The sequence below is a fragment of the Anser anser genome (genome assembly GCF_964211835.1).
Source record: "Anser anser genome assembly, chromosome: 16".
NCBI lineage: Eukaryota > Metazoa > Chordata > Aves > Anseriformes > Anatidae > Anser > Anser anser.
The window spans coordinates 13,118,342-13,145,777 of record NC_139737.1 but is presented as its reverse complement, the minus strand read 5'-3'; the positions used below and the strand labels follow the sequence as shown (position 1 = coordinate 13,145,777).

Below are 27,436 nucleotides of genomic sequence, written 5' to 3'. Positions count from 1 at the left end.
CTCCCTCTTGGGAAGGGAAGTCTGGGGCCCAAGTGTACGGGCACAGCTCAGACCGGGGCTCTCAACAGTTACAGGAGAGCTCTAACAGGCTTTAGGGTCAGTCTAGGGTTCTCTGGGCTCTCTAGTGAATATTTAACATAAAGTAGAAAGGAGACAGCTGAAATTCTCCTCCACGGCTTGCTTTGGCTTGGTGCTTCACACCAGGTCACTCGCGGCTCAGACTCAGGGCAGCACATTTCTCCCAGCTGCTGAGGGGAGTGCATCAGTCCCAGCACACACAGCGGTTTTGCTGGGTTTTTTACTTTGTTTTTCACCTCATGAGCTTACTGACAAAAGTAATAGTTTAAACAACCAAATAATAAATAAATAAGTAAACATAATTCCTACAGTCCTTAGACAGGTGATTAACCTAGGCTTAAAGCACCCTGTTTATCAGAGCAGTGTCACTGAACACCGAGGACATAACTCCTCGATGCTGGGAGCAAGGAACTGCACGTAACAGCAGGGAGCAGGGAGAGCACGATGCGTCCTGCTTCCCTCCCTTCATCCCTTTGAGAGGTCTCCCTACCCAGGATGAAATATATTGTCCAACTTGGCATTAGCTCTGCGAGTCAGATGCCTCCCACTCCCTCTTCAGCAAAGAGTGAGCTCGGAGGAATTATCATTTGCCTTTCTGCAACAGTGGAGAAAAGCTTCAGTTTGCCAAAGTATATTGCATTTCCCAAGAAGAACAATTTTCAAAATAATTAAGTCATTAAAATCTCCCATTAGGTTACACCATTAGCAGTGGCAGGACCATTTTCCTCTCCACGGTGGTGGAAGAACTCCGCTAACTTGCGTATTAAGCCCAGCTTTTTTAACGAACCATTTTATTCCGTCCTGTTTGCTTATCAAAGAGTTCCTTCCCCATCAGATTCCCCATGTCAGGGAGTTTTTCATTACGTATTTAACACTACAGGAACCCTGCCACCATGGGCCACAGCTGGGTGTCTCTCAGCCGTCACAGTACAGGAAAGGTGACATCCATCTTCTGCACCTGAACGGCAGGTCGCCCGGTGCTGCCTGCGGCCCTTACACCCGGGTACCAGCAAAGAGGGGAGAGACGAGAGCTTCCCGTGCTCCCCTGCCGCGCTGCCTGCCATGGCTGGTTCTGCACCGCCACTGAGGAAAGAACGGGTGACTCCCTAAAAAATAATATAAAAAAATCTCAAAATCAAAAGAGAAGGAAAGACAGGCTCAAGCTTTGCATCATCCCCCACCAATCCCACAATCTCATATTTTGACTTAAAAATGTACAGTAATGACAGAATGCTTTAGTAGCTAAACCCACCTTCGTAAGTTCATTAAAGCAATTAGTGATGCCTAAAGTGGCTGCCTACCCCGCTCTGCTGACAGCGCTGACAAGCAGCTGCGGGGGAGGATGCCAGTGCTGGGGGCTCGCACGCTGTGCTGGGAGGGGTTGCAGTCCTGTCCAGCACCCCTCCCTGCCTTTTCCTGCTACTGAATTTTATTTGGCTTTTAGTACCTCCAGCACGGAGCGTAACTGAGCACCTTTGGCAGAAGACCACGGTCTGAGCATCCTGAGGACGGCACTCAAGGGGCACGGGTTGCTGGGGACACCACGGGCCATTTTACCCCTTGCAAAGCGGCCCGGGAGGGGTGAGCCCTCGCCCCCCTGACACTCAGCAGGGCTCCAGCCTTCCTCCCGCCGGCAGTGCTGTCCTCCCAGCACGTGCAGCCACCCAGCCGCCCGGTGGGACTCGAGACCCAGAGCGCACGTACCTGCCTCGGGCGATGCGGGAGGCCTGACCCTCATCGCCAGGTCAATCGCGAAACCCCTCCCTCAACCGCCTTTGGTCCTACCTTTGCCTGGCAAAAACAGTCTTTAAAATAATAAATAAAGAAGTTTCCAAGCAGCTGCTTGTGACAAATGCTTCTGAGATGCTTCCCACAGTTTGCAAAGACCGAAGCAAACCCCATTCCAAGCCCCCGCTCCCAGCCCAGCCAGTGCTGCAGCATAAGACCCGTTTCTCTCTGTACGTCTCCTCCCAAGGCGTTATTCCCAGGGAAAGCAGCCAGCCAGACCAGGAGCCTCCAGCAAGGCCTGCATGTCACGCGAGCAGCTGAAAGCAGCACAGTTGCGTAATGGAAACCTGATCTACAAACCTCGAACCAAATTCCATCTATTCCCCCTTGAAAAGAGAGCAGCTGGAGCTGACCCCGCACACCTCTCCGGCCCCGGCTGCTGCCAGCGATTTCAGCTGTGACCCCCACGTGGCTCCGAGCCCCCCGGGAACATCACCTCTCCTGCATGGAAACCTGTGGAGCAGGGGATTGCCAGCAAAAATGGGCCCGGCTGCGTGAGCGAAATTTGTGCAACCTGTTAGCAGGGGACAGGGCGCCTTGTGCTGGCCATCATCTCCTCCCACCACCGCCTGCTTCTGGTTAAAGGACACAAGGAGGAAAAGCAGACTCCAGCACTGCCTCTTCCAGCACACCGGGGAGCACTGAAGCCACCTTAAAGAGGTCCTTACGCTGTAAACAGGTCCTTATACTGCCAGCAGATGGTGGATGCTTTGCAACCACCCGATCCATCCCCCTTTCACCCAGTGGTACTTAAATCGAGGAGTTTCTTCAGAGACTGGACTGAATTTGAAAGATATTCCCCGATTCCTTGGCTAACAATCCCTTCCTATGGTGCCTCTGCTGCCTCACCACATCCTTTCCAATATTCTCGCTGGAAATGAGAAGTTTGCTGCCGAAGCACCTCCCCTGACCACACCAGCTCCAAGGGAGGGCAGCCCCCAGCACTGCTCCCACGCAGGGCGATGCATCTCCCCCCCCAGCTGACCCCTGCACGACAAAAAGAGTTTGATAACTGCTGACCCCCCTTGCTTATCACATGAGAAAAATGAAAGCGGGAGGCAGGGAACAGCTACGCAAGCCTCGCTGGAAGACGTCCACGTTGGTGCTAGAGACGACAGGAGCACAGTGAGATGTATTTTAGACATCACACGTGACTGCGCTGGAGGATAACTCATTAAAAACCTGATTTACTTAACAAACGTAGCAGCAACTTTTCTAAAAGCGAGTGATTTCACAGGAAGCCGGTGCCCCGCTGCCGCTCTGAGTCACGGGAAGCGCAGTTCGGCAGCTGAGCCCCGCAGCGAGACAGGAACATCTCCACTTCCCCGAACCGCTCTTATCTTGTCTCACAGTAACTCGAGGCTTGTTCTCAAAACCAGGCCCGTGCAAAGCAAACAAACAAACCACGGCGTTCACTACGCCCTGCTGCGTCTGGGAAAACACAGCACATCACGGGTGCGGGCAGGATTTACGTGCAGAAGTAAACTGTGCGGGGAATATGTAAATATGGGCGAGGAACGCGCGTTGTGCGAGGACTTTACAGCACACCAGCACGTTTTTGTCCTCCCAAAAACAGGCACACCAGCACAGGTCATATTTGTGTGCTCCTAAAAGCAGGCGATTTAAATGTGGGGCTGTCGCAGGTTTTTATCCTGAGCTAGTTTTTTCCTCCAAACGTAAGTCACCGTCATCGAGGGGGCAGGACTTACAGAGATCAGCTTTCCTGAAGGTAGTCGGAGTATGAGGAAGCGATGCTTTGCACGGCAAATCAGTGCAGTCGAGGCCCAATAAAGCAACGATCAATAATTAGCGATTTAGTGCTTTCCTTTTGACAGCTAGCAGCAAATGTCCTCTGCTTAAAGCTAGTGCATTTGCCAACTTAAAACTAATCTGTCTGAAAATGAAACAAAACTTCTGGAAAAATAAAAATCCCAGTGAATATTAGCTAAGATTTACAAAGTGATACGCCTGCTACAGGTGAGACAACTCAGCCGTAATTCAGGCAGAGCTGAGGTGGCCTCGTGTAAAGAGCCATCGGCTGAATGGAAAATGGATGGGAATAAAGCTGCATCAGTTTGGGTTTCTCCTAACAGGGGCAGATCAAAGGAAAACTAACCTGATTAGGAAGGAGAGGGAGGCCGGTCCAGATCCATCTGGCAAAGCAGATCAGCTATAAAGTGACATTTATGGTTATTATTATGGTCGGACAAAGCAGCCAGCATGTACCAGCGGATCTGGCCCAGATTTACAGGCTAGGGGTAGACTCTTTGAAATAAGGGCAGCTTCCTTCCCCGTAGCTTACTTCCCCAATCCAAATGAAATAGGCCATAAAAAAAAGCCTGAAAAAAAAATTAATGAGAGTAAGCGATGCTCGCTGCCGGCTGGCAGTGTCCCCCTGCCTTTGCTGGGCAGTCTGTCCTGCTCGCCGGCGGGTCGAAGCCGTGCTGCTGGGCTCGGCCCGTCCCAGGCAGCGGGCACGGCTGTGCGGGCAGGAGGTGGTTCAGGTGCTGGCATCCCACTCCCAGGAAAGCCACGTTCGGGCTAGGCCAGGGCACGTCAGCATTGCCCTGGTGCTCAGCCCGGGATGCTCGCGGTGCTGCATCTTGCAGGGACACGATGCACACGCGGGGGCACCGTGTCTGTCCCTGGAAGAAGCCCGATGGGGCTCCCAGCTCCCAGCGGAAACCCTCGCACCCCGAGGTGAGCTCACTCTTATCCAGGGCCACTAACACCGCTTACAAGGGGCTAATTTTGATTAAATGGGACCACTCGGTGACTTGCTGGGTGTCTGGGCTCCTGCCCCACTGGTCAGGCATTAACGCTCCCGCTCACAGCACAGCTACGGGGCTGCTCACTAAAGCGGGGCTGGCTAATGAAGGCATCTCCACTGTGGGAGGCACGCAGGCTGAGCAGACCCTGCTCTCCCCAAAACCCGGGTTAATGACTCCTGCCCCAGGGCCGGTCAGACAGCGCTCTCAGAGGATGCTGCTCTGGCAGCGTCCCGCGTGCTCCTGCCCATCCTACTGCTTTCTGGAGCTGTGCCCGTGCCAGGGGATGCACAAGAACAAGTAGATATTCTCTTTCTTGCTCCCTGCATGCTGAAAATCATGCCAAATCTCAGGAGACTTCTGTTCCTCCAGGAGACTGTCCTGGAGCTGGGGCAGGCTGCACCCCAAATGTCTCTGCAGGACCACCAGCCGTGGTGGGTGCCCTGCCCACGCTCCTCCTGCTGCTCCATGCCACCTACACTCACCCCAGCACTGCTCCAGCTTCCCCACTCTCCTCCTGCGATGCCTCCACCAGCTTCTTCCCCATAAGATCCCTGGTAAATGAGACTTTCATCCAAGGCTTCTCATTCCGTCCAGGAGACCTCTGGCCTTCCCCCCACCTACCCCCAGAGCATCACCCCGCTTGCCTTTGCCAGCCCTCGGAGCTGTAACGCTGAGACGAGTCGCGGCTGTGCAGAAATGCTCCCATAGCGTCGGGAGCAGGCAGATGCACACCCCAGGAGGCACTTGGGGTTCTCCAGCTCCAGGCCACCTCCCTGGGGGGCTCCCCCCTTCCGCACTCATCTGCCAGGCTGCAGGCTGCCAGCGGAGCGGCAGAATCCATGGGCTTCCCGACAGAAACACAGGGACCGACCAGGACAAAAGGGCCAGTGCCCAGCCCGGACAAGGCTCCTCAAATTTTAGCAAGAGATAAGAAATGTAGCCAGGGCTCAGCAGGAGCCTCACCAAAGGTCCCTGTTTGTGCTTGAGGCAGACACCACCCAGCACCCTCAGGGAGCGGCAGTGGGTTGGACATTGTTAGGTACTAGGACAAAAAAAGCCCGGCATGTGATCGGGCCCCTTTTGGGTTTTGTTGTTTAATGCTACGAACACACGTGCTAACCTGTGGGAGATCTCTGGCCCACACAGCCCCCCTTTGGGGCAGGACTGTCTCTTGCGGCCCAGTCCAAGCACGGTCTGGGGGTGACAACTAGCCGTTACTTTCATCTCCCAATTACACAGCAACAGCGCTGCTGGTGTCCTTATCCCCAGGGTCAGCCCACGGGGATTTGAAGCACCAAAGCTCCAGCATCTCAGGGCCCCCAGGCACGATGCTGCAGGGGGCAGCTCCTTCCAGCGGGCACAGGGAGCCGAGGCTGCTGGCGACCGTGGCGCTGCCGCCGTGACATTGCAAAGCCGAGTCTGAAGTCAATGTCAGCAGCTCAGCGGGCAGCTGGCGACATCCCCTGCGTTTTTCCTGTTCCTGGGGAAATGCTCCTCCCTGCAGCAAGGAGAGAAGGCATTTCCACTGCTGCTGGGAGCTCCTGGGGCTGATCGGGGCAATCCCCAAAACGCCACATGGGTGTGTTTTAATGCCCCAGGACAGGAATGCCTGAGCTGGGGCTCTGCACGCCATCCTCCAGAAGGGAGCTGAATATTCAGCAGACAGACTCTGTGTTCTTAAGCAGAACAAAGGCATGAGGTGACCAAAACAAATGGACTTCAGTGGAACTTAAAATATCCCAGTATCTTCACAAGACCCGGGCCAAAATGCTCCAGGGTGCACAAGAAGCCCACAGCTAATGGTAGCTGAATGTGCTCCTACCAGAGCTCGGTCCAGAAAGGCTCAAGGAGCAATGTGCTTCTGGAGGCTTTCAGGATGAAGAGAATAACAGAAGGCTCACGCAAAGCCAGATGGCCAGACCCCTGCCTCGTCACCGCTGCACTGCTGGGGGCACAGCTCCCTTCACCTCCAGCTGCAGTCCGAGCCGCCAGGCCCACCTCGCAGGAGTGCATTAGTCAGCAAGCACTGCCCTTCAGCTGGCAGGCAAGCCTTTGAATGCAAGTGAAACGAGAAATATTCCCTGCTCTTGTTCCCCTTAGGATAACTGGATAGACTGACACCACAAATGTTACCATTACGAAGTGCACGGGAAATGTTAGAGCACTGACAGTGCGACCACGACCCAAATTTTGAACCCGTGGTACAGCTTCGGCGCTGACCGGTCCTCAAGCGACAGCTCTCCTTGCTCTGAGGAGTGATGGAAAATTGTCACAGATCAGAATAATTTGGGCCAGGGGGCAGAGTGACAGCGTGTTCATGGCTGTTTCACAACCGCGTGGTTTAAGTTATTGAAGAATAAATTTACTACGAAAGCACACAGGGAATCCCTTTGGGTTGCCTTTTAACAGGAAGTTTTAACGCCACCGGCCTTTCTAACAAGAGCACGGTGGACTGTGAGCACCTCTCCATGACCTGCTGTCACCTACCAGCCCAGACACGCTGCCATTTCGGCACCGCACCAAGAAGCAGGTTGGAAGTTGACTGCTTACAGCCTGTGCTGGAGCCTCGTATCTCATCCAGGGCGAACATCATTGTTTTGACAGCATCACTGTTAGGAAGAAAGAAAACCCTGTGCTCAACAGCCTGACAGCCAGGAGAATGTCCCTGTGCAGGTCCACGGGGACTGTCCTCCTTCGGGGGAGCTTGGCCCTTCCTAAAGGCTGCTATTTCGGGCTACCAAACCAGAGCTGGAATTAAAAGCAGAGTCCCATTTAGTGCCTGTGGAGCCCTGCTGTGGCCTAACAGTTTGCTAATTAAAGACGAACCAACAGAATCCAAAATGGAAAAATAAACCAGGTCGGAAAAGTTCGAAAGTCATAGAAAGAGTCTGAGCTAAGTAGGTTGAAACTCGGGGTCTGTGGGAGCCCCGCGTGTCGCTTCTCAGCCAGGAGCTGGTCCCTGCAGGGCTGACAGACATTCCTGGGGCTTGAGCACAGCCCTCCAGTTCAGACCTCTTTTGTCTCCGTGGGCAGTACAGGGGACACAAACCTAACCCTGGCAGACAGACGCAACAAGTGCTCTCCTCTCCACGTCCTTGACACGAGCGAAATGGCTGTCTTCTGCTGCAGGGGCATCGCTCCTTCCCCCCTCCAGAGGCCGAGGGCTGGTAGGCACTGCCAGGGGACTTCCTCACCCCAAGGCAGGGGCAGAGGGTAGGCGTCCTGCAGCGGGGACACCTCGGCACAGGAAGGCTGCTGTATCCCTCTGCAAGGGCCTCGTGTTTTCATTCAGAAGTATTGTCTTGGTCAAATGTTGCTTTTATTGAAACTGACATTTTTGACAGAGAGGATCTTTCAGAGTGGAAAATGTGAAGGACTTTGCTTGAATACACCAAGCCATTCTGCCTCACTCTGTGCTCGAGCGTTATCGTTTCAGCCGGCACCGGGCAGCTATCAGCACTCGACCTCCAACCTTTGCTGTTCTGAACCGGACCAACGTGGAAATACTTTGAAGGTGCCAGAGTCCCCCCCACCCACTCAAGACATGGAGGCTTCCAGACAGATGTGGGCGTAACGCAACCAGGACAAGACGCAAGCTGCATGCAGACAGCGCTTCTCCGCCGCGCGAAGCATCAGCTGCCAGCCAGGTTAAAAGAGGGCTGGAGAAGCCAATGAAGACTGCGTGTGAGCACAGTTTACTAATAAGATCTCTCTTGTCAGCCCAGGCGAAGGCACACACATTGAAATGAGGCTTTTGGAAGTTCCCCGTAGCAATTAAGAGCCTGGTGCTCAAGGCAGGGACCACCCCTCTGAGCCACCTGCAAGGCAGGGCCAGGCGGAGCAGGGCAGCCGACCAGGAAAAAGGGAACCACGATGGAGCTCGAAACCCTCGGCCAAACCGACGGATGCTGCAAACTGTTACAAAATGCACATTGAGCATGAGAAACAACAGAGCAACTTAAGGCGCTTTCCTACACGAATAACGTTTACAGCCAGTCTGCTTCATGCTATCTAGGGAATGCAGAGGCCACGTTCAGCAATAAGCAGTTGCAAATTGCAGGGACCTCAGTGGAAACTGCATCTGCTTGCTAGGAGCTGCACATGGGCTCTTGTTCCCCGAATTAAAAGGAGTGCAGGGTGCTTGATTGCATCTCAACTCTTGATTACAAAGGCATCAGCAGACAGAATTAAACAGTGTGCTTCCTGTCCTATTTAGCATCCTCCGGGTGACGGCTTAGAGAGTAGGCAAGGCTTAGGACATTTTTAATGGCGGTGCCAGAATATGATTTTTTTTTTTTCTTTTGTTAAGACATTTGCTGCAGATGATAAGGTTTCCCGAAGATCTGGCCAGGCTCCAGAGGAAAAACCAAGCAGTGAATGTGTATGTAAAAGCAGCTCTGCACTAGGTTATAAGGCACTGCCTGAACCAGCTGCCATAGCAACTGCTGTTAGAGAAAGAATTAGAGCATTCTTCATGGAAGTAGGAAAACTCAGTCAAGAAGCATAAGGATGGGATGCAAAGCAAAAAAAAGAAAAAAAAAGAGGATAAATAGGATAAATATAAGCAAGTGGGAAGAATGCACAGAACTGAAGGAGAAGCTGGACTGTTTGCACAGGTAATGTGTGCTCTCGTGTTGTGGAGATGCCTATAAATACACTAAGATACCTAACTCCAGCCTCATTAGCAAGCATTTTAGATACAGTTGATCCTGCCTTGGGGCAAGAGGTGGATTACATGACCTCCCAGGGCCTGCTCAACCTCTATTTTCCATGATTCTAGGAGGAAGAAACCTACACCAGCTGAGCAGGGCTGGCCTCAATCCAGCAAGGAAGGAATTTAAATCTGGAAAAAATAGATTTAATCCACCTTTAAAGTTCTCCTTGGCCAGGAGAGGGGGCAAAAAGCAGAGCCTGCAGCCATGCACTGCCACAGCTTGCAGCCAAGTTCCTCCTGCGCAGGCATGACACCCAAACACTGCTTCCTCAGGTACATGAGGGTAAATCAGAACTGTACGACTTGGTCCTGCAAGAGGGCTTCACCTCCAGAAATATTCATTTCTCCACCACTATTCATTTACAAAGAGTTGGCTGTGGAACCGTGCCTTTTTTTTTTTTTTTTTAAAGTACATATACAAACAAAACCTATGTGTAAACACAATGATGCTGCAAAATGCCAGGTAACAGCGAGTGCTTAAGAGCGACCAGGCTGACACCTTCCGTACCTCTGGCAGAACTGGATTAGCTATCACAGCACCGCGCTGCAGTGGGGAGGTCACAGCCAGCGGGGGCAGAGAGCCGATATTTCGCTCCGGGTTGCTGCTGCTTGTTACGCAGAAAATACCCGGGGTCCCTGACTGAGCTGTTATTCACGCTCCTGTTGCTCATTATTGGAGTGGGACAAAACACGCAGTTATCTGAGCGTAGGAAACAGCACACACCTGGAGGGCAGCCAGGCAGGCAAGAAGCACAGCGAGTGCAAGAAACCCCGTGTCACAGCCCCTCGGAGCGAGGAGCTGCAGCATCAGCCCTCCAGCCTTATCCCACCGAGCAGGCGGCCAGGCGAGCTGCTTGGCCCAACCCGTATCGGCCCCATCGCTTCCCTTCTGTGCCTTGGTCCCCCTCATCCGGACAGCAGGCAGCGATTCCCCCTGGGGAAGCCACAAGGACAAACAAGCTGGGAAGCTACTGGCTCGAAATGCCAGCAATAGATCGGCAAATGTTATTGGGCTGAGATTTGGAAGTTCTGACTTTGACATTTGGCAGCCCATAGATAACAAGAACAAGAAAAAGCAGCCACTCAAGGCTGCCCCAACGTCATCGGGGCAGAGCAGCCAGGACGGGGAACGGAGAGGTTCAACGCGAGACATTTAGCGCTTTGCTGTACGCACGAGCACTCCCGAGCAGCCGGCTGAATCGCAGCACCAGCAGCAACCCGCCTTTGGCTGACAGAAGCCCCGAGGCTCCCAGCAGAGGCAGCCACAGCGCCCGAGCCCCCCCGCTGTGATTTGGCTGGGCAGGGTTGGAGAGCAGATGGTGACCTGACGTATCCTACCTGCTGCACCGCGCCAAGAGCTTCGGCCTCTGCTGCCCACTGCCTCGATCTCCCTCTGAACACTCCCTTCTTACAGGTGCGTGGAGACCATCAACAGCACAAATATGCTGTGCCGGATTTAAACGCGTAGCCCATGCATCCTCGTCTGCACAGCGTCCCTGATACACAGCAATGGCAGATAGGAGCCATTCACTGCCAGGAAACTCAACTTTTTAGCGTGCTTTTCTGAAAAAAAGAGAACGATGTGCAGACAGCTCAGGTTTTTTAATGCAGCCGAGCAGATGGTTCCTGACTTTCACTTCCACAATATATTGTAGGCAAATTTTAGAAGCAAATTAAGGTGATTTAAGTCTCTTTTAGTAAGAAACAAAATCTGGGAGCAGCAACAGCCATTGACCAATCCCTCATTAATTTAAAACATCTTGAATCCAAACAGAACCACCTTCCTAGAGGGACAAGCAGTTTGAACCCAACATGCAGTGCTTATTTGCTAAGATTATTACAAGATGCACAAAAAAATACTTTCAGTAGCATGAGAAATGGTAGAAACTGGCACACATAAAAGCCAGAAACTGAAACAACATGAAACCAACCCATTTCCATGGCATGAGCTGACAGCTTGCACTGCTGAAATACAGCACAAATGGGAAGATGTGCCCAGAGAGGTGTGGGTGGGCAGACGAGCATCCAAACATTTGGAGGTTTAATTTCAGTTAAAAAAAATCCCATCCAGGATCCCTGTATTTCTGTGTCTTAGCAAGGACAGTCAGGATGTGTTATTACAGTGTGCATTTGCAGTTTGTGTTTTAGCCAGGAAAAGCACTTGCTCGCTGGGTGCAGTGTTACGAGCCTTACTAGGAATTGAGAGACTCCACAGACGCAGAGTTTCTGGTGTATACACATGGGAAAATCCCACTTCTCAACTCACACCTTGAAACGGCACACAGCGATGCTCAGCACACCCAGCAGCCAGCGCCCAGCGAGCAGGCACCCCGGCTCTTCCACAAAACAACCATCATGAAGAGGCTCAACCCACTGAAACCAATGCTTTTCCACAACGGCTTGTGCAACATTAAAAAAAAAAAAAAAAGTTGTTAAGGGAATATTTCATTTTGATATTTAAAAAAAATAAACAACATGCGTTTTCTGGTCACATCTTAAAACTTGCTGAAAAAGAGTTTGAAACAAAAACGTTTCAGTTGACTCAAATCCGGGGAGGTAAATCTGAGATGGACTTTCAGCAGTAATTTCCAAAAAGGAAAGTATGCATTTCAAGCTCTTATGGAAATAATGTTCCCACTTCACTGAAACTCCAGCAAGTCAGGGGGAAAAAAAATTTACTTGTTATGACAACAGAGAAAGTTGCATATTCAATATTGCCTGTGCTCCCAGATGACATCTCGTTAGCTGTCATATGCGAGCTACCCCGCCTTGGCATCAGGTTCAGATTGTGTGAAAAAAGCCAAGTTAAATCTGGCCAAGTGCGTGAATCTGCTTTTGGAAGACATACCAACTGCCATTAACAAAATTAACAAAATCCGTCACTGCCAAGAGCTCCCACACGTAGCTTCTTGAAGAGAAGGGGTTTCATTTCCACACCAACGGAGTTTAAAAACTCGAGAAATGCTTTTGTTATTGAGCAGAAACTCTTCGCTTCTGACTCGAGTCATTCCCCAAAAGCACAGGTATACACTCAGACTGCTGGCAATAAAAGACACTTTCTTTCAGAGCCCTTCAATGGGCACAAAACCCAGGAGAAAAATCTTCTGAAACAGATAAATGCACTTGCTCATAGACTTGGACACAGGAACTCTATGTAAAAAGCTTCAGGAGACTAATAATGTGGGTGGAAAATTAAGGCACCTCATAAAAGGTTTTTAGTAACAAGGGAACAGATCACATCAGCTAGGAAAGGTTAACGAAAGCAATTTATAGACACTAATTAGGGCCTCTCTTTAAAGTGCCTTTGCAAATGACAAGGTTGGTTTTATTCCAAAAAGCGGAAAGGAGCTGCCCGGGGAGGGCTGTGCTTCTCGCACACAAGGGCTTGTCACCCTCACCCTCCGTATTACCAAGCATTTAGGATTTAAGGGTCATTAGGAAGGGAAACTTGGGGGATGTGCTTGTATGAATAAGCTGTGCAATATTTACACTCTTGTGGTGGAAATCTCAAGGAGATGAAAGGACACCTCAGCTCGCTCTGTACTACCCCATACAGAGTGTGCAAGGTGGTGGGGTGGGGGCAAGGGCCCAGCAAACCCCAAACTGCTCACAGGATCAAGCCTGCTGGATGCCAGGTCCTACGCTGAGTTTTCATTCCCCTTTTGGCACACCAACCATTAGGATCCTTTTTGCATGTTTGAATTCCTCCAGAAACAGTTTTAAGGAACTCTCTGGCCCTGACAAAGTTTTGCTCACAGGAGGTGGGGGCTGAAGGACTTCGCCGCATGCAGTGATGCTGCTGGAGCTGCGCCCATGGGGACGGGAACCCGCAGGGATGGAGCAGGAGAAACCAGGGCACTTTCAGCACTGCGGGAAGGTGAGTCAGTCCTTCAGGGGCTTTATTTCTCCCATGGTTTCCTGAAAGGAGCACAGCTCGCCCCATAGCTAAGGTGAACCCTCCAGCCTCTGTTATTGGGATAGAAGCTCCCACTGCAACTTAGCCAGGCACGCAAAGGCACTTCCAGGCAGAAAATGCCATGTGTCCTTGCAGGTGGCCACTGGGAGCTCTTTTTTTTTTCCATTTACGGATGCCAGCCTCTCTCCCAGCTCCCCAGAACTGCTCTTACGGCAGCTCAGTGATGCAGAAAGCCCCAGACTCGACAGCCCGACAGCAGACACCACCCTGGGACCAGCCTCCTGCCAACAGCATCCGTCCGCCACCTCGCAGCCTTCGGCAGCCCTTGTAATTTCCTGGAAATTAGTACAGTAGCTATACAGTTTTTTGCATTATAAAGCAAATCTCCTTCATAACTGTTAGAACAGAGGTTAAATACAACACCACTATAACACAGCTAGCCCGGGGTCCTCCCTCCTAGCTTTACCCCAGTGCCCATCCGTCTCCTATCCCACAGCAGATGCACTTCACGACAAGCACAGAGCTGCCATTCTGTTTTTCCTCCTCTCGTCCCCTGTAACTGCATCCCCTGGTCCAGCAGACACAACGGACAGATCTCCTTTCCAGATCTCCCAGTGACTCCCCCACCCATCCAACCCATCTACAGCATCGTCCTGCAGCCAGCTCAGGTTGTGCCTAGAGCTGGGCTTGGGGCTTCAGTATATTTTCTTTTACAGTAACTATTGGGCATGATGCTCCCCCAGAGCGTGGCCTTCCCAGCTCCTCCACGGGGGAGGATGGAGTGGGTCCTATCTGGCACCTGGGAGCCCCCCATTGTCCCCTCGGAGCTGTCTGTAGGTACTTCAGCTTCAAACCGCAGGTCCCAGCCAGCACTCTGCAGCCGTGGGGGGCGGCTGGCCCAGGCCTGGTTCTGTCAGCAGAGATCTCAGCGAGCATTTCGCAGCAGCTTGTTTGCTAAACCGGGGACGTTTTGACAGATCCGTTGCAGGAGATGCACGCAGCTCCTGCCCACATGCCCCATCAGAGCCATCTCCTTCAGCCCCATTTCACTGCCTCGCCATCCCAAGACAGGAAGCTGTGGGGCTTGGCCTTTGGCTGAAAGGAGCAGGGACGACGTGAACCCATCGTATTGCCTGTCATGGGGCTACAAGCCGTGTCCCACACAGACCTACAAGGCTCCACACAAATAACTCTTTCTCCAAAAATCCCCCCACATGATCACACCACGTCCCCAGTGCCACCAGCTCGGGCCCTGGGCTGCGCACGTGGCAGCAGGGCCAGGCAGCTCCGCTGTCACCTCTCCTCACGCCTGAGCTGCTCTCAGCGTCTCCACCCTCCAAGCAAACACCTTCCAGGCTGACACGGGATTTTGAAAGCAAAAGGTTGTTTTTTGAGCAAAACAAGTGCTGCTATTTCAATCACACCCGTGTGAGACGCAGGAAGCAGCAGACGCAGTCAGCACGGCCAGGCCCCGGGGGACACAGAGCTCTGAAGGGCAGGGTCAGGTTCCTGCCCTGCTGCTGCCATCTCTCGGGACTTGGCCCACCTCCATCAGGAGGCCACGCCACAGCACAACACACCTTCCAGAGAGAAAGGTAACTTGCTCTTCACCTCCGCTCATCCCTAATTTCATTGCATGGCACCTACTGTCATCCCTTCTTCCACCTCAGGAGTGAGAATGTTAAAAACAAAATAGAGAAAACTAATAAAGGATGGAAATTGCACGCCCGCTCAGAGGTAGTTCAGAGATGATGAGTGCTAACGGCACCCCCAGCTCTAACTTTCCTCACAGAAACTTCTCAACTTTTTAATAATGTATATTTCTCCTCCCCCTTCACTTCCCACATGGAAACAAAAGATGATTCATATGCTGAAATCATCCCCTGGGACCTTCAAAAGGCCATGAATTCACTCACTTTGGCCTAGGGCTCTTGATAAGGAATTTTCCCAGTTTGGCAACTGGGATCGATGCCATCCTCTCCTTCCCTTTATACTGGTGCCACAGCACAAAAGGACAGACCCCGCCCACAGGCTATTTTTAGGACTTAATTGACCACCAAAGCCATCAGGTTTAAGAAACTTGAGGCATCTGAGAAACCCAGCTACGTAGGGGAAACACCCATGGTTAAGGCCTGCAGTCGCGACCTGGGCTCACCAAGGGAAAGAGGCCAACATGATGAGAGCCCCAGCGCTGAGCAGAGGCACCACCGCTGCATGAAGAGGGGGACGATGAGGTGCTCACTGCCCACCCCAGCACTGTGAGCACCTGCAGCTGTGCTCAAAACCATACCACATGCTGCCAAGTGTCTGTCTGTACAGGCATGGGTGATAAATGTCATATATCTGTCACCTCAGGTGATGCTAGCAGATATAATTTCACAGCACGGCTCTAGTTGGCTTTGTTGATGGGGCTTTCCTAGAAGACCAGAACTGCTCAGAGTGAGAAACACAGGCTCAGTGGAGCAGAGAGCTGGAAGCAGTTGTTAAACCTTTAAAGCAAGGAAGAAAGAAAGAAAAGCCTGCAGGTTGCTACTCATTATCACAGGTCTGCTCTCCCATGGAGAGGTAACAAATGAACACACAGACACAGACACAAAGCAGGACTTGGAAATGCTTGTAACCACCTGGGCGGAAATGCAGTCCACCACCAAATCCCTCCATTTCCAAACAGTATGAAACGTGCACTGGTGAGATGTGAGGGCAAGTAGTGGTGCATGAAAGGCCTTCTCAGAAACAGGAACATAACTCTCGGAGGTTCCTTACAAGACAAGGTTCTTGCTTTCTACCCACATACACTGCTTCTTGCAGAAGATGCTGGAAACCAGAGCAACATTCACTAGCAGAGACGCAACCCAACTGGTCAGGTTTCCTAGGCATCTTCCTTTGTCTCTGCAACACCAATGGGTGATGAAGATCACACCAATTTCACTACCTGGCAGAGCCGCAACCCCAAAGACTGCTCCAGGTCTCCTCAGAGAAATGTTTTTTACATCTCTGGGGAGCATTTGTCCTTATTTCCTAGTAGGGTTGAGCCCCCTATCTTGACTTAGACTTTATGAGCAGTGGTACACAGTGACTGGGTTGGTAGGAAATGAGGCAAAGATGGGGGGAGAGGTGAGGCAGACAGATTTCTGCCTCTTAAAGGTATCTTCAGAAATGGAAAACCAGGTGCTTGCCCACTGCTTGTAGTGGCAGGACTGGGAAAACAGGTGACCCAAGCTCTCTTCCCAGAGAGGATTTCGCTTTAAAAATGTTACTGTGTTGGAAGAGAAAGGTTCTGTATTTCATTTATAGAAGTCACAGGAGAATTGCAGTGGCCACTGTAGGAACAAAGCCCCAATTCTCTCATTTGGCAGAGTAACAGAGGCCTCTTTCGTTGTCCCTTCAACAGGGCTGAGGAGCCCTCAGACCCAGCAGCAGTGTTGCTGGAAGCACCAGAGCTCAGCTCAGCTGTCCCATTTCCAAACCACTGCCAGAGCCCTGGCTTCCCAGAGCTTACAGGTTTTTCCCATTGCATTACTAAGGCTAATTTGGATTGACTTTTAGGCGTTTTCCCCTTCATTTTAAACAAAAGCAAAGCCTTTTGACCCACTTAGAAATGGAGCAATTAAACTGATTTCTGAACAATTTGGAGTTTTCACTTCTATGGGAAGCATTAAGCACAGAAATGAATTTCAGTATTCTAAATGGGGAAAATTCATACATCCATGTAGCTCTCAATCCATCCCCCGAGCAGAAAAGCTGAAAAGATTTACACTGACATGTAAATCCCTGTGGCGGACTTCTAAAAAACCTCTAAAATAGGCACACCCAAAAGGCGAAGGAGTGTTTCTCACCTTCTGTAAATGGGAAGTGTGAAAAGGGAAGAGATGAAAGCTGTCTTCCTTTTCCCAAATCTTGGTCTTAACTCCTGCCCCATCCTGTCATTTGTGCACCCACTCCTGGTGTCATTCTAGGTAACGATGGTGTCTCACCGTGCTTTCAGCAACCCAACCCTGCAGCTATGCCAGAAATGGCAACACTCTAGAGATCAACACCATGCCAAGGGTAGTCTTGTCCGTGGATGTCAATGCGGATGCCTCTGCACACCGAGGAGCTACATGGACCTCACAGGTATCCAAAAAAATAAATTGCCAGATACAAGTATCCTACCTTCCTCCAAGTCATTCCTCAGAGAGGCCTCCAGCAGAGCAACACTGGCTTCAAAAGATACTTTCTTCTGGTTAACAGCATTTCTCTTCTTTTCATGCTTCCGCTTCTTGTGCTGCATCTCCTTCTCATACTGCGCCCACTTCTTCAGCTGCTGAGCCCTCCGCTTCTGGGCTGCCCGCAGCCTCTCCAGCGTGGGCACCTTGTCCAGCAGCTGCAGCTCTGTCAGGAGGTCCACGTGGGCATCCATCGCCTCTGCCAGGAAAGAGGAGGTGAAGGACGTCCCAGCTGGAAATGATGTCCTTCCACAGGTCCTCAAGATCACGGTGGCCTCGTGCTATACCAGCATCTTGGGGCTGAGCTGGGAAGGGCCCATCGCAGAGTGTGGTAGGAATGTGGTGGAAGCCTGAAAAGAGAAGGAAAGTGTGAGGGATCAAGTCACATCCACGTAGACAAATGATTAAGACCAGCCCACTGGAAAACTCAGCAGGCAACACCTACCATCTCAAAAGAAGGCTCTTTTTATTGCATTTTAATTGCTTGGCTCTTCTCACTGGCCTTTGTGATTCCACCTCTCACCCACTTCAAACACCCAAGCAAAACCCTCTTGACTAGGTAGCAGTTTCAGCAAGCAATTCCTTCATGTCTACAGTTCAAGGTAGCCTTCTTTTATCAGCAGAAAAAAGCCTAAGTTAGCTAACAAAGATCTTACTTAGTCTTTCACAAACGTCATTTCTCAGACAACCCGTGAGAGAGATACCAAGACACATCCTCAGGCAGGTTTCTACCGTCCACAAGCATCACCTGTGCTCCACTTCTTTATCCATCACCCCTTCTTACTCCACTCCTAGCTGAGGGCAGATGGGTCAGATGTCTCCCAGAGAGGCATTACCAACACTTCAACCACCTCAGCCACTTAAAAACACGGTGTTTTGTGTTCATTTCACTTTTCCCCAGATATTCTCTTCAGCACGCAGTAGGCCATTCTGGTTCTGCTGTACAGGCTCTATGCTCAGAGCAAGAAGCACAGTTAAATCAGAGCTGGACTCGTGGCGCAACCACAACACCAGCCAGCCTCTCGCAGCAGCACCCGCAGAGCGGTCAGCTGGGAGGCCCACGGGCAGCCACCCCACCACCGGCAGAAGGAAACGCGCCCCAGATTTAAGGAGCCGCCCAACAGGGAAAGACGCACATGAAATAAAGTCAGTGCCGCAAGCAAACTGAGCAAATCCGTTCCAAATAGACTCACGTGTCGCACATCGAATGGCAAGGCTAGCGTGCCAAATCAGGGTAAGCTGCAAATAACCACATACAATATCGGAGCTGCTGGGAGATGTCCAAGCTGCACGCCCGCAGCGTCCCAACAAGTTGCACAAGGCAGAGACATCCACTCCTTTCAAACATTGCCACAGACCTGCCACCAGGGTTTGACCTCACCTATAAATACCTCGGCAGACTGACAGCAAGGCATGTCTTTTCCTCTGCGAGATAATTGGTTTGAAAACTGAAAACAAACAAACTCAGCCAGAGTACACAGGCAGGTCCTGGGCAGTAAAGGGCCAGCAGAGGCCAAGGGCAGCTTCAGTAGCACCTGCAAACCTTATTTTGAGAGTTTCAGAATAGATCTGAACACAAAAAAAATGTTTCAGTCCCATGAGAACTCAAGATCGCAAAAGTAAAGATTGTATAAGTAAATAAATTACAAATAATAATGAGAATAGTCATTAAATATTCTGTTCATATTCAGTAATATTCATTTTCAGTAATATTTCAGTTCATATTCAGTAATAATTAAATATTTCAGTTCCACATAGGTACAAACCCAAATCCTTGCAAACTTTTTCCTAAGAAAGACGCTACCAAGAAATTCAAGTACTTGCTCAAGCTGACCTCCACCAGCAGCTCTGCAGGGTTGGCACCAAGGCAGACCTCTTCCCCAGATGGTTTTGTTTTGGGACCAACGCCTTTCCCAAGCACAGGCATTTTGCTGGGAAGCTCTTCCCCACCTCCCATGGCTCCTGCCCCGCGCAGGCGTTCCTGCGCAGGTATCTTTTCTGGCGATCTCCGCTGCAGTAACACAGGCTGCAGATCTGAAGCCCGCTGACAATACCTCGAGTGGCGGAGATAAGGGCAGGAAATGCCTCTCAGCATACCGCGCCGGCACTCCCACCCGGCGCCTTTCCCACCCCGCTTCCACCATTGTTTGCTGAAAGATGAACAAATATTTCCCAAAATACACCTGAAGTAGGAATGATGGCCGAATTCTGCAGGTTTTGGAAAGCACGTAAAGTATTTCAGTGCTTCTCTGTTTACCCCAGAGAGCTGGAAGCTTTCCTCGCGGACGGCACCTTGGAAGGACACGAGGCGAGGAGAAGCGCGGCTTGCTCTGCTCCCCCGTGTTCCAGCTCCCCTGCACGCACACAGCTCTCCTGGCTTTCCTGCTCTCACAACAGCAGAAACGGGGAGAGGTGAGCTGCCTACAGAGGGGAAGAAATGAAACGGCAACGAGGGATGCACGAACACCAGGAGACATCTGCTGCTCCCGTGAGGATCAAGCTGCCCTAGCACCAAAACCAGCCTGTCCCCAAACCACCCAATGAACCTCTAAAGGAGCAGAGAGGTCCCCTGGAGAGGACTTCTTGAAGGGGATACAGGTCAGCTGCTCAGGCACAAGTCCCCTAGCACTCTCCACAGATCCCAAAAGCCTCACGAAGACTTCAGCTCCATCTCTCCAGCCACCTGTTTTCCAACAGCCTGGTTTCCTCTGTACCAAAAGATGGCATGTTGCCTTCTGGTCACACAAACCAGCCGGTGTCATTACAGCAGAGGTACAGGCCCAAGCGTTTGTTTATCTGCAAAGTGACACAGGAGCTGGCTGTGTGGGTGTCTGTGGTTTGCAAGGCATCGCATTTTGGTTTCTGTTTTATTTAAAGAAATGAAAAAAAAGCACCGTCCTTTGCACTCGGTTTCCATGAGCTCAGCAGATCCAAGCCACGGAGCCGAGCACATCCTGTGAGACGCAGGGACAGCGAGCGCTGCTGTGTCGGGGCCAGGAGGGAGGCGAGGCGCTCGCTGTTGTGTTGTGCTCGTGGCTTTCAGCGGGGAAGGACCCGCTCCAACAGTGCCAGAGAGCAGGCCCTGCAAAGGGCGTGCAAGCGTTGGCAAACACAACCTTTAAGAAACTTTGTGTTTCCTACATACTTTGCCTCACCTCAACACAAGATATGTCTCGCTAAGTTCAAAAGGACTCTTTCTGGGCATTGGTTGCTCACTTGCATTCCCAGAGACCCTGATTCTGTGCATTTAGTGAATCCCTGGCTGCAACAAGCTGCTGCAGTGCATGGACTGGCGGGGGCCTTCATCTCCTGTACACACACTTTTTCCACATCAGATTTAGTGGTTAGTAGAGGAAAACACCGAGTGCATCTGTTTTCCTGTTCCAGAAAGCACCCAGGGCTGCCCCCCAGTCCTTCCTGCCAAGCACTCAGCTTACAGACACTTTGCCACAGCGTCGCTGAGAATGGAGCTGGATCCGTTCAACCAGCGATGCTGCTGGGTGATGCCAGAGAGCACTCTGCTCTCCCCGTCAGAGCTAAGACCTGCAAATCCTCCACCACATCTCCTCAAGGAGCTACTTAAAGCACAGCATGACACCAAAGCAGAGCACACACACTTGCAAGAGTCATTTGCTTAAGTATCATTAAGCGATTTAATTTTTATTCCACTTAAAAAAAAGATAAACACACACAAACTCTGGCAGAGCAATCACTGAATGGAACGCACTGAAACAAAATAGTTTGGCAAACAAATAATTCCTTTAAGTTGCGCACCTTTCAAGCAAAAGTAAAATTCAAGGCCTGCGTACGTGAGCAGACTCTGCTGAAGTGAAGGAGATCATTTCTGTTCCCTGGATTGTTTGTGGGAAGACACCTGCAGGACTGGGCCCAGCTGACTGGATGAAGTGTCTGAGTTTGCAGCATGAAGTCAAGCCAGTGGCATGAAAAGCGACAGAAATAGCCCTCTCCTCCCCACCTCACGTTAATCTTCTCTCAGCTGGAATTGGAAACCAAGCACAAAAGCCTATAGCAGGGATCTGAGCACATAAGCAGCCTGCAGCAGAGGCGGCTGCCCAATTTATTTATTTCCTTAGCATCGACTCCTGCACCATGGCAAGGTGAGGAGTTTCCAAACTTTCCCCTGCTCCTCCCCAGCAGGACCCAGGCTCATCTGTGCTATTCTGGATGACCAGCCTGTTGCAGTCCTTCTGAACACATCCTCCAGCAACGAGCACCACTGACGAATTCACAGGCTCCTTTTTCAAGCAGTACCCTCAGCACTGTCACCGCTCCTCGATACAAGACACACCCGCACCACGGCCTGGGTGACCAGCAAGGATCTGTCTCCCCGAGGTCTGGAGAAAGCAGCTCTTCATCGTTTTCTCCCCAACACGGGGACGAGCTCCCTGGCAGCACAGCAACACGGTGAGGAGACGGCCAGAGAGATGCCAGAAAGCCACCAAGAGCGGGAGGTGACAGGCTGCGGGATGGGCAGGAAAAGGCAGGCACGGGAGCTCAACTGTCCCCGGGGAAAAACAAGGGAGGAGGCAGGCGGGGGCTGCCCAAGGAGCAGGGAAAGCAGATGTGCTTGCGTGGGGCCATCCAGACATGAAGAGCTGAGGTCCAGTCCCTCCCCGCAGCCCGGGTTTGGCGAGTTGGAGGTTGCTGTTCGCCCAACGCCATGCGCCAAGGACGGCAGCAGCGTCCCCCTCATGCACAACAGGCTCCAAGTCATTTTCTAACTGGTGTCACTGCTGGGATCTTCAGGAAGAAGATCCACTTCCAGATCTTCAGGAAGACGAGAAAGCAAACCCCTCTCCTGGCTTAAGGACAGGAGCGGCGAACTGCCTCTGGATAAAAAGCTCTTGTTTGTTTTTTAAATTAGCACAGGATGCATGAAGACAAGAGGGTCGTGTTACAATAACCAGAGCCTGGAACCGTGTTTCTTTCACTATTAGATCACTGTGTCTCTCGCCTCTTGCCTTTTGGGCAAATGTTTCATCAGAGCATTGCTAGCAAGGACACTGCCAAGCATTACTGCCCAAATGCCCAAACCTCCACAACCTCACACACCTGGAGCAGAGGACTCAGCTGCTGGGCCTGCCAAATGCAAAAGGACAGAGCACCAGGCACCAGAGGCCACAGAGGCAACTGGGAAGGGAAGTTCAAATCACCCAGAGCTTGCACAGAGACGTGCCTGCCCCTCCAAGGAATCCCAGCCCCGAAACACCAATTTCCCCCCACAGTGCCACAGGAAAGTCACGTTTCCTATAAACCCCAGGGGAGGAGGATGCCAGAATGCCCGTGGTGAAAGGCCGCAATGCAGCGTTTCCCAGCCTCCTGAAGTGTTTCCCTCCTACTTGAAACCGAAATGTGTATCTCCCCAGTCCCACACTGTGGCAGGCAGGTTGCACCCTCACCTTCAGCTGGACCTCCAGGCGACGAGGGTGCCACCAGCTGCCACCTCCTCCAGGACGGCACGGCCGGCAGCAGAGCTGAAGGCAGAAACCTGCAGCTGCTAACGCACAGACCGCGAGTGCAGCCCAAGGCAGCGCGTCAAACAACCCATTAACGCACACCTGAGCCAGTGCTTTCAAGATAAAAAGCAGCAAACCCTTCTGCGGGGGTCAGGAGCCTGCACAGACAGGCAGGGGGAAGCAGAACAAGGTCACCTGCCTGGCTGCGGGCTGCAAGCTCGCTGCGAGAGCCCCCTCGGGACTATTATTTCTGGCTCTGCGCTGCACAAGGTATCGGTGAAACTCTGCTCGTCCCTCAGTGCCACACTGACAGCTCTGACCGTGGCTTCTGGTTGCAAATTATTCTTGCAGGCACCATGCAATTCTTCCTGCACCCTGCTGCAAGCCCCACAGCACCCGCAGGTTAACCACACAGGGGAGTGAAAATTCGGAAAGTCACTGCCACGTGACTCAAGTTCGCTGGTATCTCAGAAGCAAACAGCTCCTTCCCTCGCTCAGCTTCTACAGCATTTCGAGCAGCACACGTGCAGCACGACTGAGCGAAAGGAAAGAAGGTCAAAGTGGCAAGGAATGTTACGTGAAATAAAAAATTAAAAGATTTCAGCCAAGACCCCTCGGGGAACACAACTCCTACAGACTGCCGTGGCGTGCTGGTGGGGAAGAGAGGGTACAGAAGTCTTCTGGGTGAGAGATCTCATCAGAAACTGGGAGTTTGGGGAGAGATTCTTGGCTTTCCCACAGGTTTCTTGTATGCAAAGTAAGTAACTTAATCTGTGCCCCAATTACCTTCTTAAAGCGAAGATACCGCTTTACCTGGCTGCCACAAAGGAAGCTCCATCGCTGGTAAAGGTAAATTTGGTGGGGAAGGTGCATCGGTGTAAGTTGTATTCCTCACTTGACGGAAAGCTTGAAATTTAAAGCTAGGTTCTTCCCCAAAGAATTGAAAACATTTTGCTTCGGCTGCGTTAGCTCTGGTTTCAGATAATCTCTCCCTCTTCAGTGAGCTCTTTCCTAGCAGTGGGAATGAAATACGAGTAAGAAGGAAAAGGAAAAAAGTGAAACAGCAAGTCCAAAGAATTCCTTGGAGCTGATGCTGGTAGTAGAAAAATGTAAGTGCCTCATTCTTTTCTCCTCCCAACTGTTCCGCTCTTAACAATATTGGCACTTGTCTGAGGAAAGCCCCTCAGTATTTTCACTGTATATTTCCTGTAAACACCCAACACAGCACAATATACATTCTTTTTCCCAGCAATATTTCAACATGGGCTTACTTTCCTTGCTTCCTTTAAAAAAAAGCCCTCCCGTGCCAAGCAGTCCTCCCCCACACGAGCGCGTTTGGAACCACACTGCTCCTCCGTGACAAGCAAAACAAATCCAGCGGTGGTCCCCAGGCGCGTGCACGCTGCCCTTTAACTCCTGCAAACAAGGGGAGAGCTGCACCTTCAGCTCCAGCCTTCACCACCAGCTTCGCTTTAGGATGCAGGTAGGAAGCGGGATGCAAGTCCACTCGAGCACCAGAGCCAGGCCAGCTCCTGTCGAACACCGGCAGTTTTACCGCACAACACTTGGGTCCCTCCGAGTGGTTCTTGGGCAAAGCCACTCTTTGAACCCGACTCCTGTCGCAAGGCAGCAGGACTTCGGGGCATTTTATAAAACCTCAAGCTAGAGAAGAACATCTGCTGTACAGAGCTCCCGCCTCTGGTCACCGCAGCGCTCTCGAGGCTGCTGCCCTGCTGCATTAAGCAGCCCCCTTCGGCTTTCCAGGTACGAAACTGCCATTTTGCCTTTTGCTTCCAGGTCAACCTGGGCTCTTGGTCATCAGCTTCCAGTCTGGAGAAGGGAGAGGGACATTTCAATCAGCTTGAACTTGGAAAAAAAATCGAATTACGGTTTTGAATCAAGTCCAAATTATAACTAAGTTTGGGGCTCAGTTTCAAACTGCACATCAAACGAGTCTTGTGCAATAGAGAAAACTGTTCAACAGCCCACAGATCTGCCGAGACCGCACACCAACTGCACCAGTTCCTCTTTTTTCTTCAATTAGGGCTGTACGCTCTAAACAGGGAGCAGAGTCCCCACTGTGCCCCCACTGCCTGTCCCCGAGGCAGCGCAGGCGCCGCCTCAAGGGCAGCACTGTACGACTCCAGAGAAGACAATGCTCGAAGACAAGGAAATTTTATTCCTTCAAGAGTTCATTACACACCACTCCCCTCTCCCCTTTGCTCTCCCAAAGAAGAGTATCTGCTAACAAAATTTATCTCCAGCATCAGAGGAGCAGCAGGATCCCTGCCCTTAGGCAAAGAAAGGAAGATCAGAGCAGGATTTCTGTGCAAACATGAACCGAATCCCAGCTTCCCTCGCACGGGAGCAGGCCCATCCTCTGAGCCAAGCGGCTAAATAGTGAAGGAAAAGCATGCAGCAGCGCCGATTATGTGGAACAAAAATTAATTGAGGGCATAAGTCTCCGATTCGGCTCTCCATTTATTTTTCCACAGCAAGTTATGTGTGAGTGCAGGTTGCAACGCAGACACCTGCAGGGAAAGCAGCCCGACCCGACTGTGACAGTGAGATTACCTCCTTTCATTTGTTTTTGGGGGTAAAGCTTCCATTTTTTATCAGACCTGCAACAGGCAAATGTACACGACCTTTCAGACCTGCATCCCCCTTCCTGACGTTTTAAACTACACGCTTGGAGATTCTGAATGTGAAAAACAACAACAAATGCCCGCAAAACAGGCTTTAAAGTAAGAGATAGGGGGAAAAATAGCTGATTTCCAACAGAACCTCAAAAACACCACTGCAAAGCCCACACCCTTCCCGTACGATACCAGCTGAAGCCCTGTTTGCCTGCACACCGCTTTTTGACCGAAGTCCTTTCATTGTGTAAAGCCACCCGCACGCATTGTGGCACATGGAAAAAACACGGGGAACAGCCCTGCTCTGGCACAGCAGCGAGCTCGATAAGGGAATGGATTTTCCATCTGCAACCCCACGGTACCTGTGGCCGTGCCAGCCCTGGGACGTTTCAGCAAGAGAAAACTTCTCCCTGCACGTCTGCTGTGGAGCTGGCCACACCGACACCAACGCCGAGAGCCCACCGCTGCGGCCGAGCTGGCCACCCAGCCCTCAGCACCGAGCGGTCCCAGCAGGAACCAGCCCAAGCAGAAGGTAGGAGAGGTCCCCAGACCACGAGGCCGCAGAGCAAACACCGTGGAGCCCGTCAGCAGCAGGCACCTGGCCCCGGCCGTGGCCCTGATATCTCCTGGGCAGTGACAATGGCACGTGGTGGGAGAAGAGGGCTTGAGAGCCCGGGAAGCAGCTCTGCCGTCGGGATGGTGCCGTGCTTTCAGCTGCCTCTGCGGTCGGGTCGGGGTGGATGTGACTGACAGGATCTGAAAGCGTCTGCTGCACACCTGGCAGAAGGGATATTGATTTTTGTGGGAGATGTACGAGAGGATGCTCTTCCCCATCATCTGATTCATTCCTTTTAAATAGCAGTTGTATTTAATTATTGCTAACCAAATGCCTTCACCCCTAATGCCTGCAGACACTACTGAGCTCGTCTATAAGCATTCCGATGATCCTCGAGAGATCTTAACCAAGTAACACTCAAAGGCGCCCGCACATCTCCCGTCTGTTGGGGAGCCCGCACGTCTGTCCAGAGGGATTTGCCCACCCGCAGGGAGCCCGCAGGCCCCGCAGGAGAGGAAAGAGGTGAGACCTTGGGGAAAACAATTTATCCACGCTACAGCGCATGAAATTTTGCTCCATACAGCTCAGACATCTGGACTTCTGTCCGAGGCACTGCCTTTATGCCCTGGTGAACTCCACAGTGCCTTATTAATTCTGCTGCTAAGCCACGCACACGCTGCTCCTCCACACCAAAAAATCCACCCCTCTCCCCCAGGCTGAGGTCAGCCACAAGCAAGCAAGAAGGGGGCATGAGGCTGCAGAGGGTCAGGCTTCCCTGCAGCATAAAGCAGTTGCTCTGGGGTATCACTATCAGCCCATTCACAGCAGCAGCAAGGCCCAGCACCACCAGACATTGCTACTGCAGGGCAATCATCAAGATTTGTTTCTCCTGAATCCCACAGGAGTACTTGAAGTGCGTTTCCCAGAAAGCTGCCCCCTAACATTTCAAGAGCAGGCCAGCAGAAGCCCTGCACGGGATGCCGTTTGCTGCCAGCTGGGCTTGGCGCAGGAAAAGCATCCCCACCAACAGCCCCACCACTGCCTCTCACCTCCACCTCGGCCCAAGCACAGCTCGAGAGCAGCTTGTCTTATCTTAGATGCAAACCGTCAGATTTAAACAAACACACAGCCTTCTGCGGCGCTAACATCACCAGCTTCAGTCTCAAATCAAACACTCGGAGCAGCTTGCCACTGCCTTGCTTGCGAGGCAGATTTTGTGTTTCTAAAGTACCTTATTTTTAGGCGCAGCTATCAACCCGTACGTCACCATCCATGCCCTACTTTTCATGTTTTCT

General features: G+C 51.7%; 1 protein-coding gene across 7 annotated transcripts in view; it reads right to left on the bottom strand.

The window, feature by feature from the left end:
• PPP1R16B (protein phosphatase 1 regulatory subunit 16B) overlaps window positions 1-27,436 on the bottom strand; it is a 60,601-nt gene that overhangs the window by 25,794 nt on the left and 7,371 nt on the right. For 5 of the 7 annotated variants that reach the window (XR_014572932.1, XM_083801058.1, XM_083801059.1 and 2 more), the window contains exon 2: window positions 17,420-17,822. Coding sequence is in view for 6 of the 7 variants with exons in the window: in XM_083801058.1 (XP_083657184.1) it covers window positions 17,420-17,666 (247 nt within the window). In the remaining variant the exon portion in view is untranslated. Of the gene's footprint in view, window positions 1-17,419; window positions 17,823-23,735; window positions 23,961-27,436 lie in introns of those variants that run through there. The other 2 variants (XM_083801055.1, XM_083801056.1) reach the window with 2 other exon arrangements.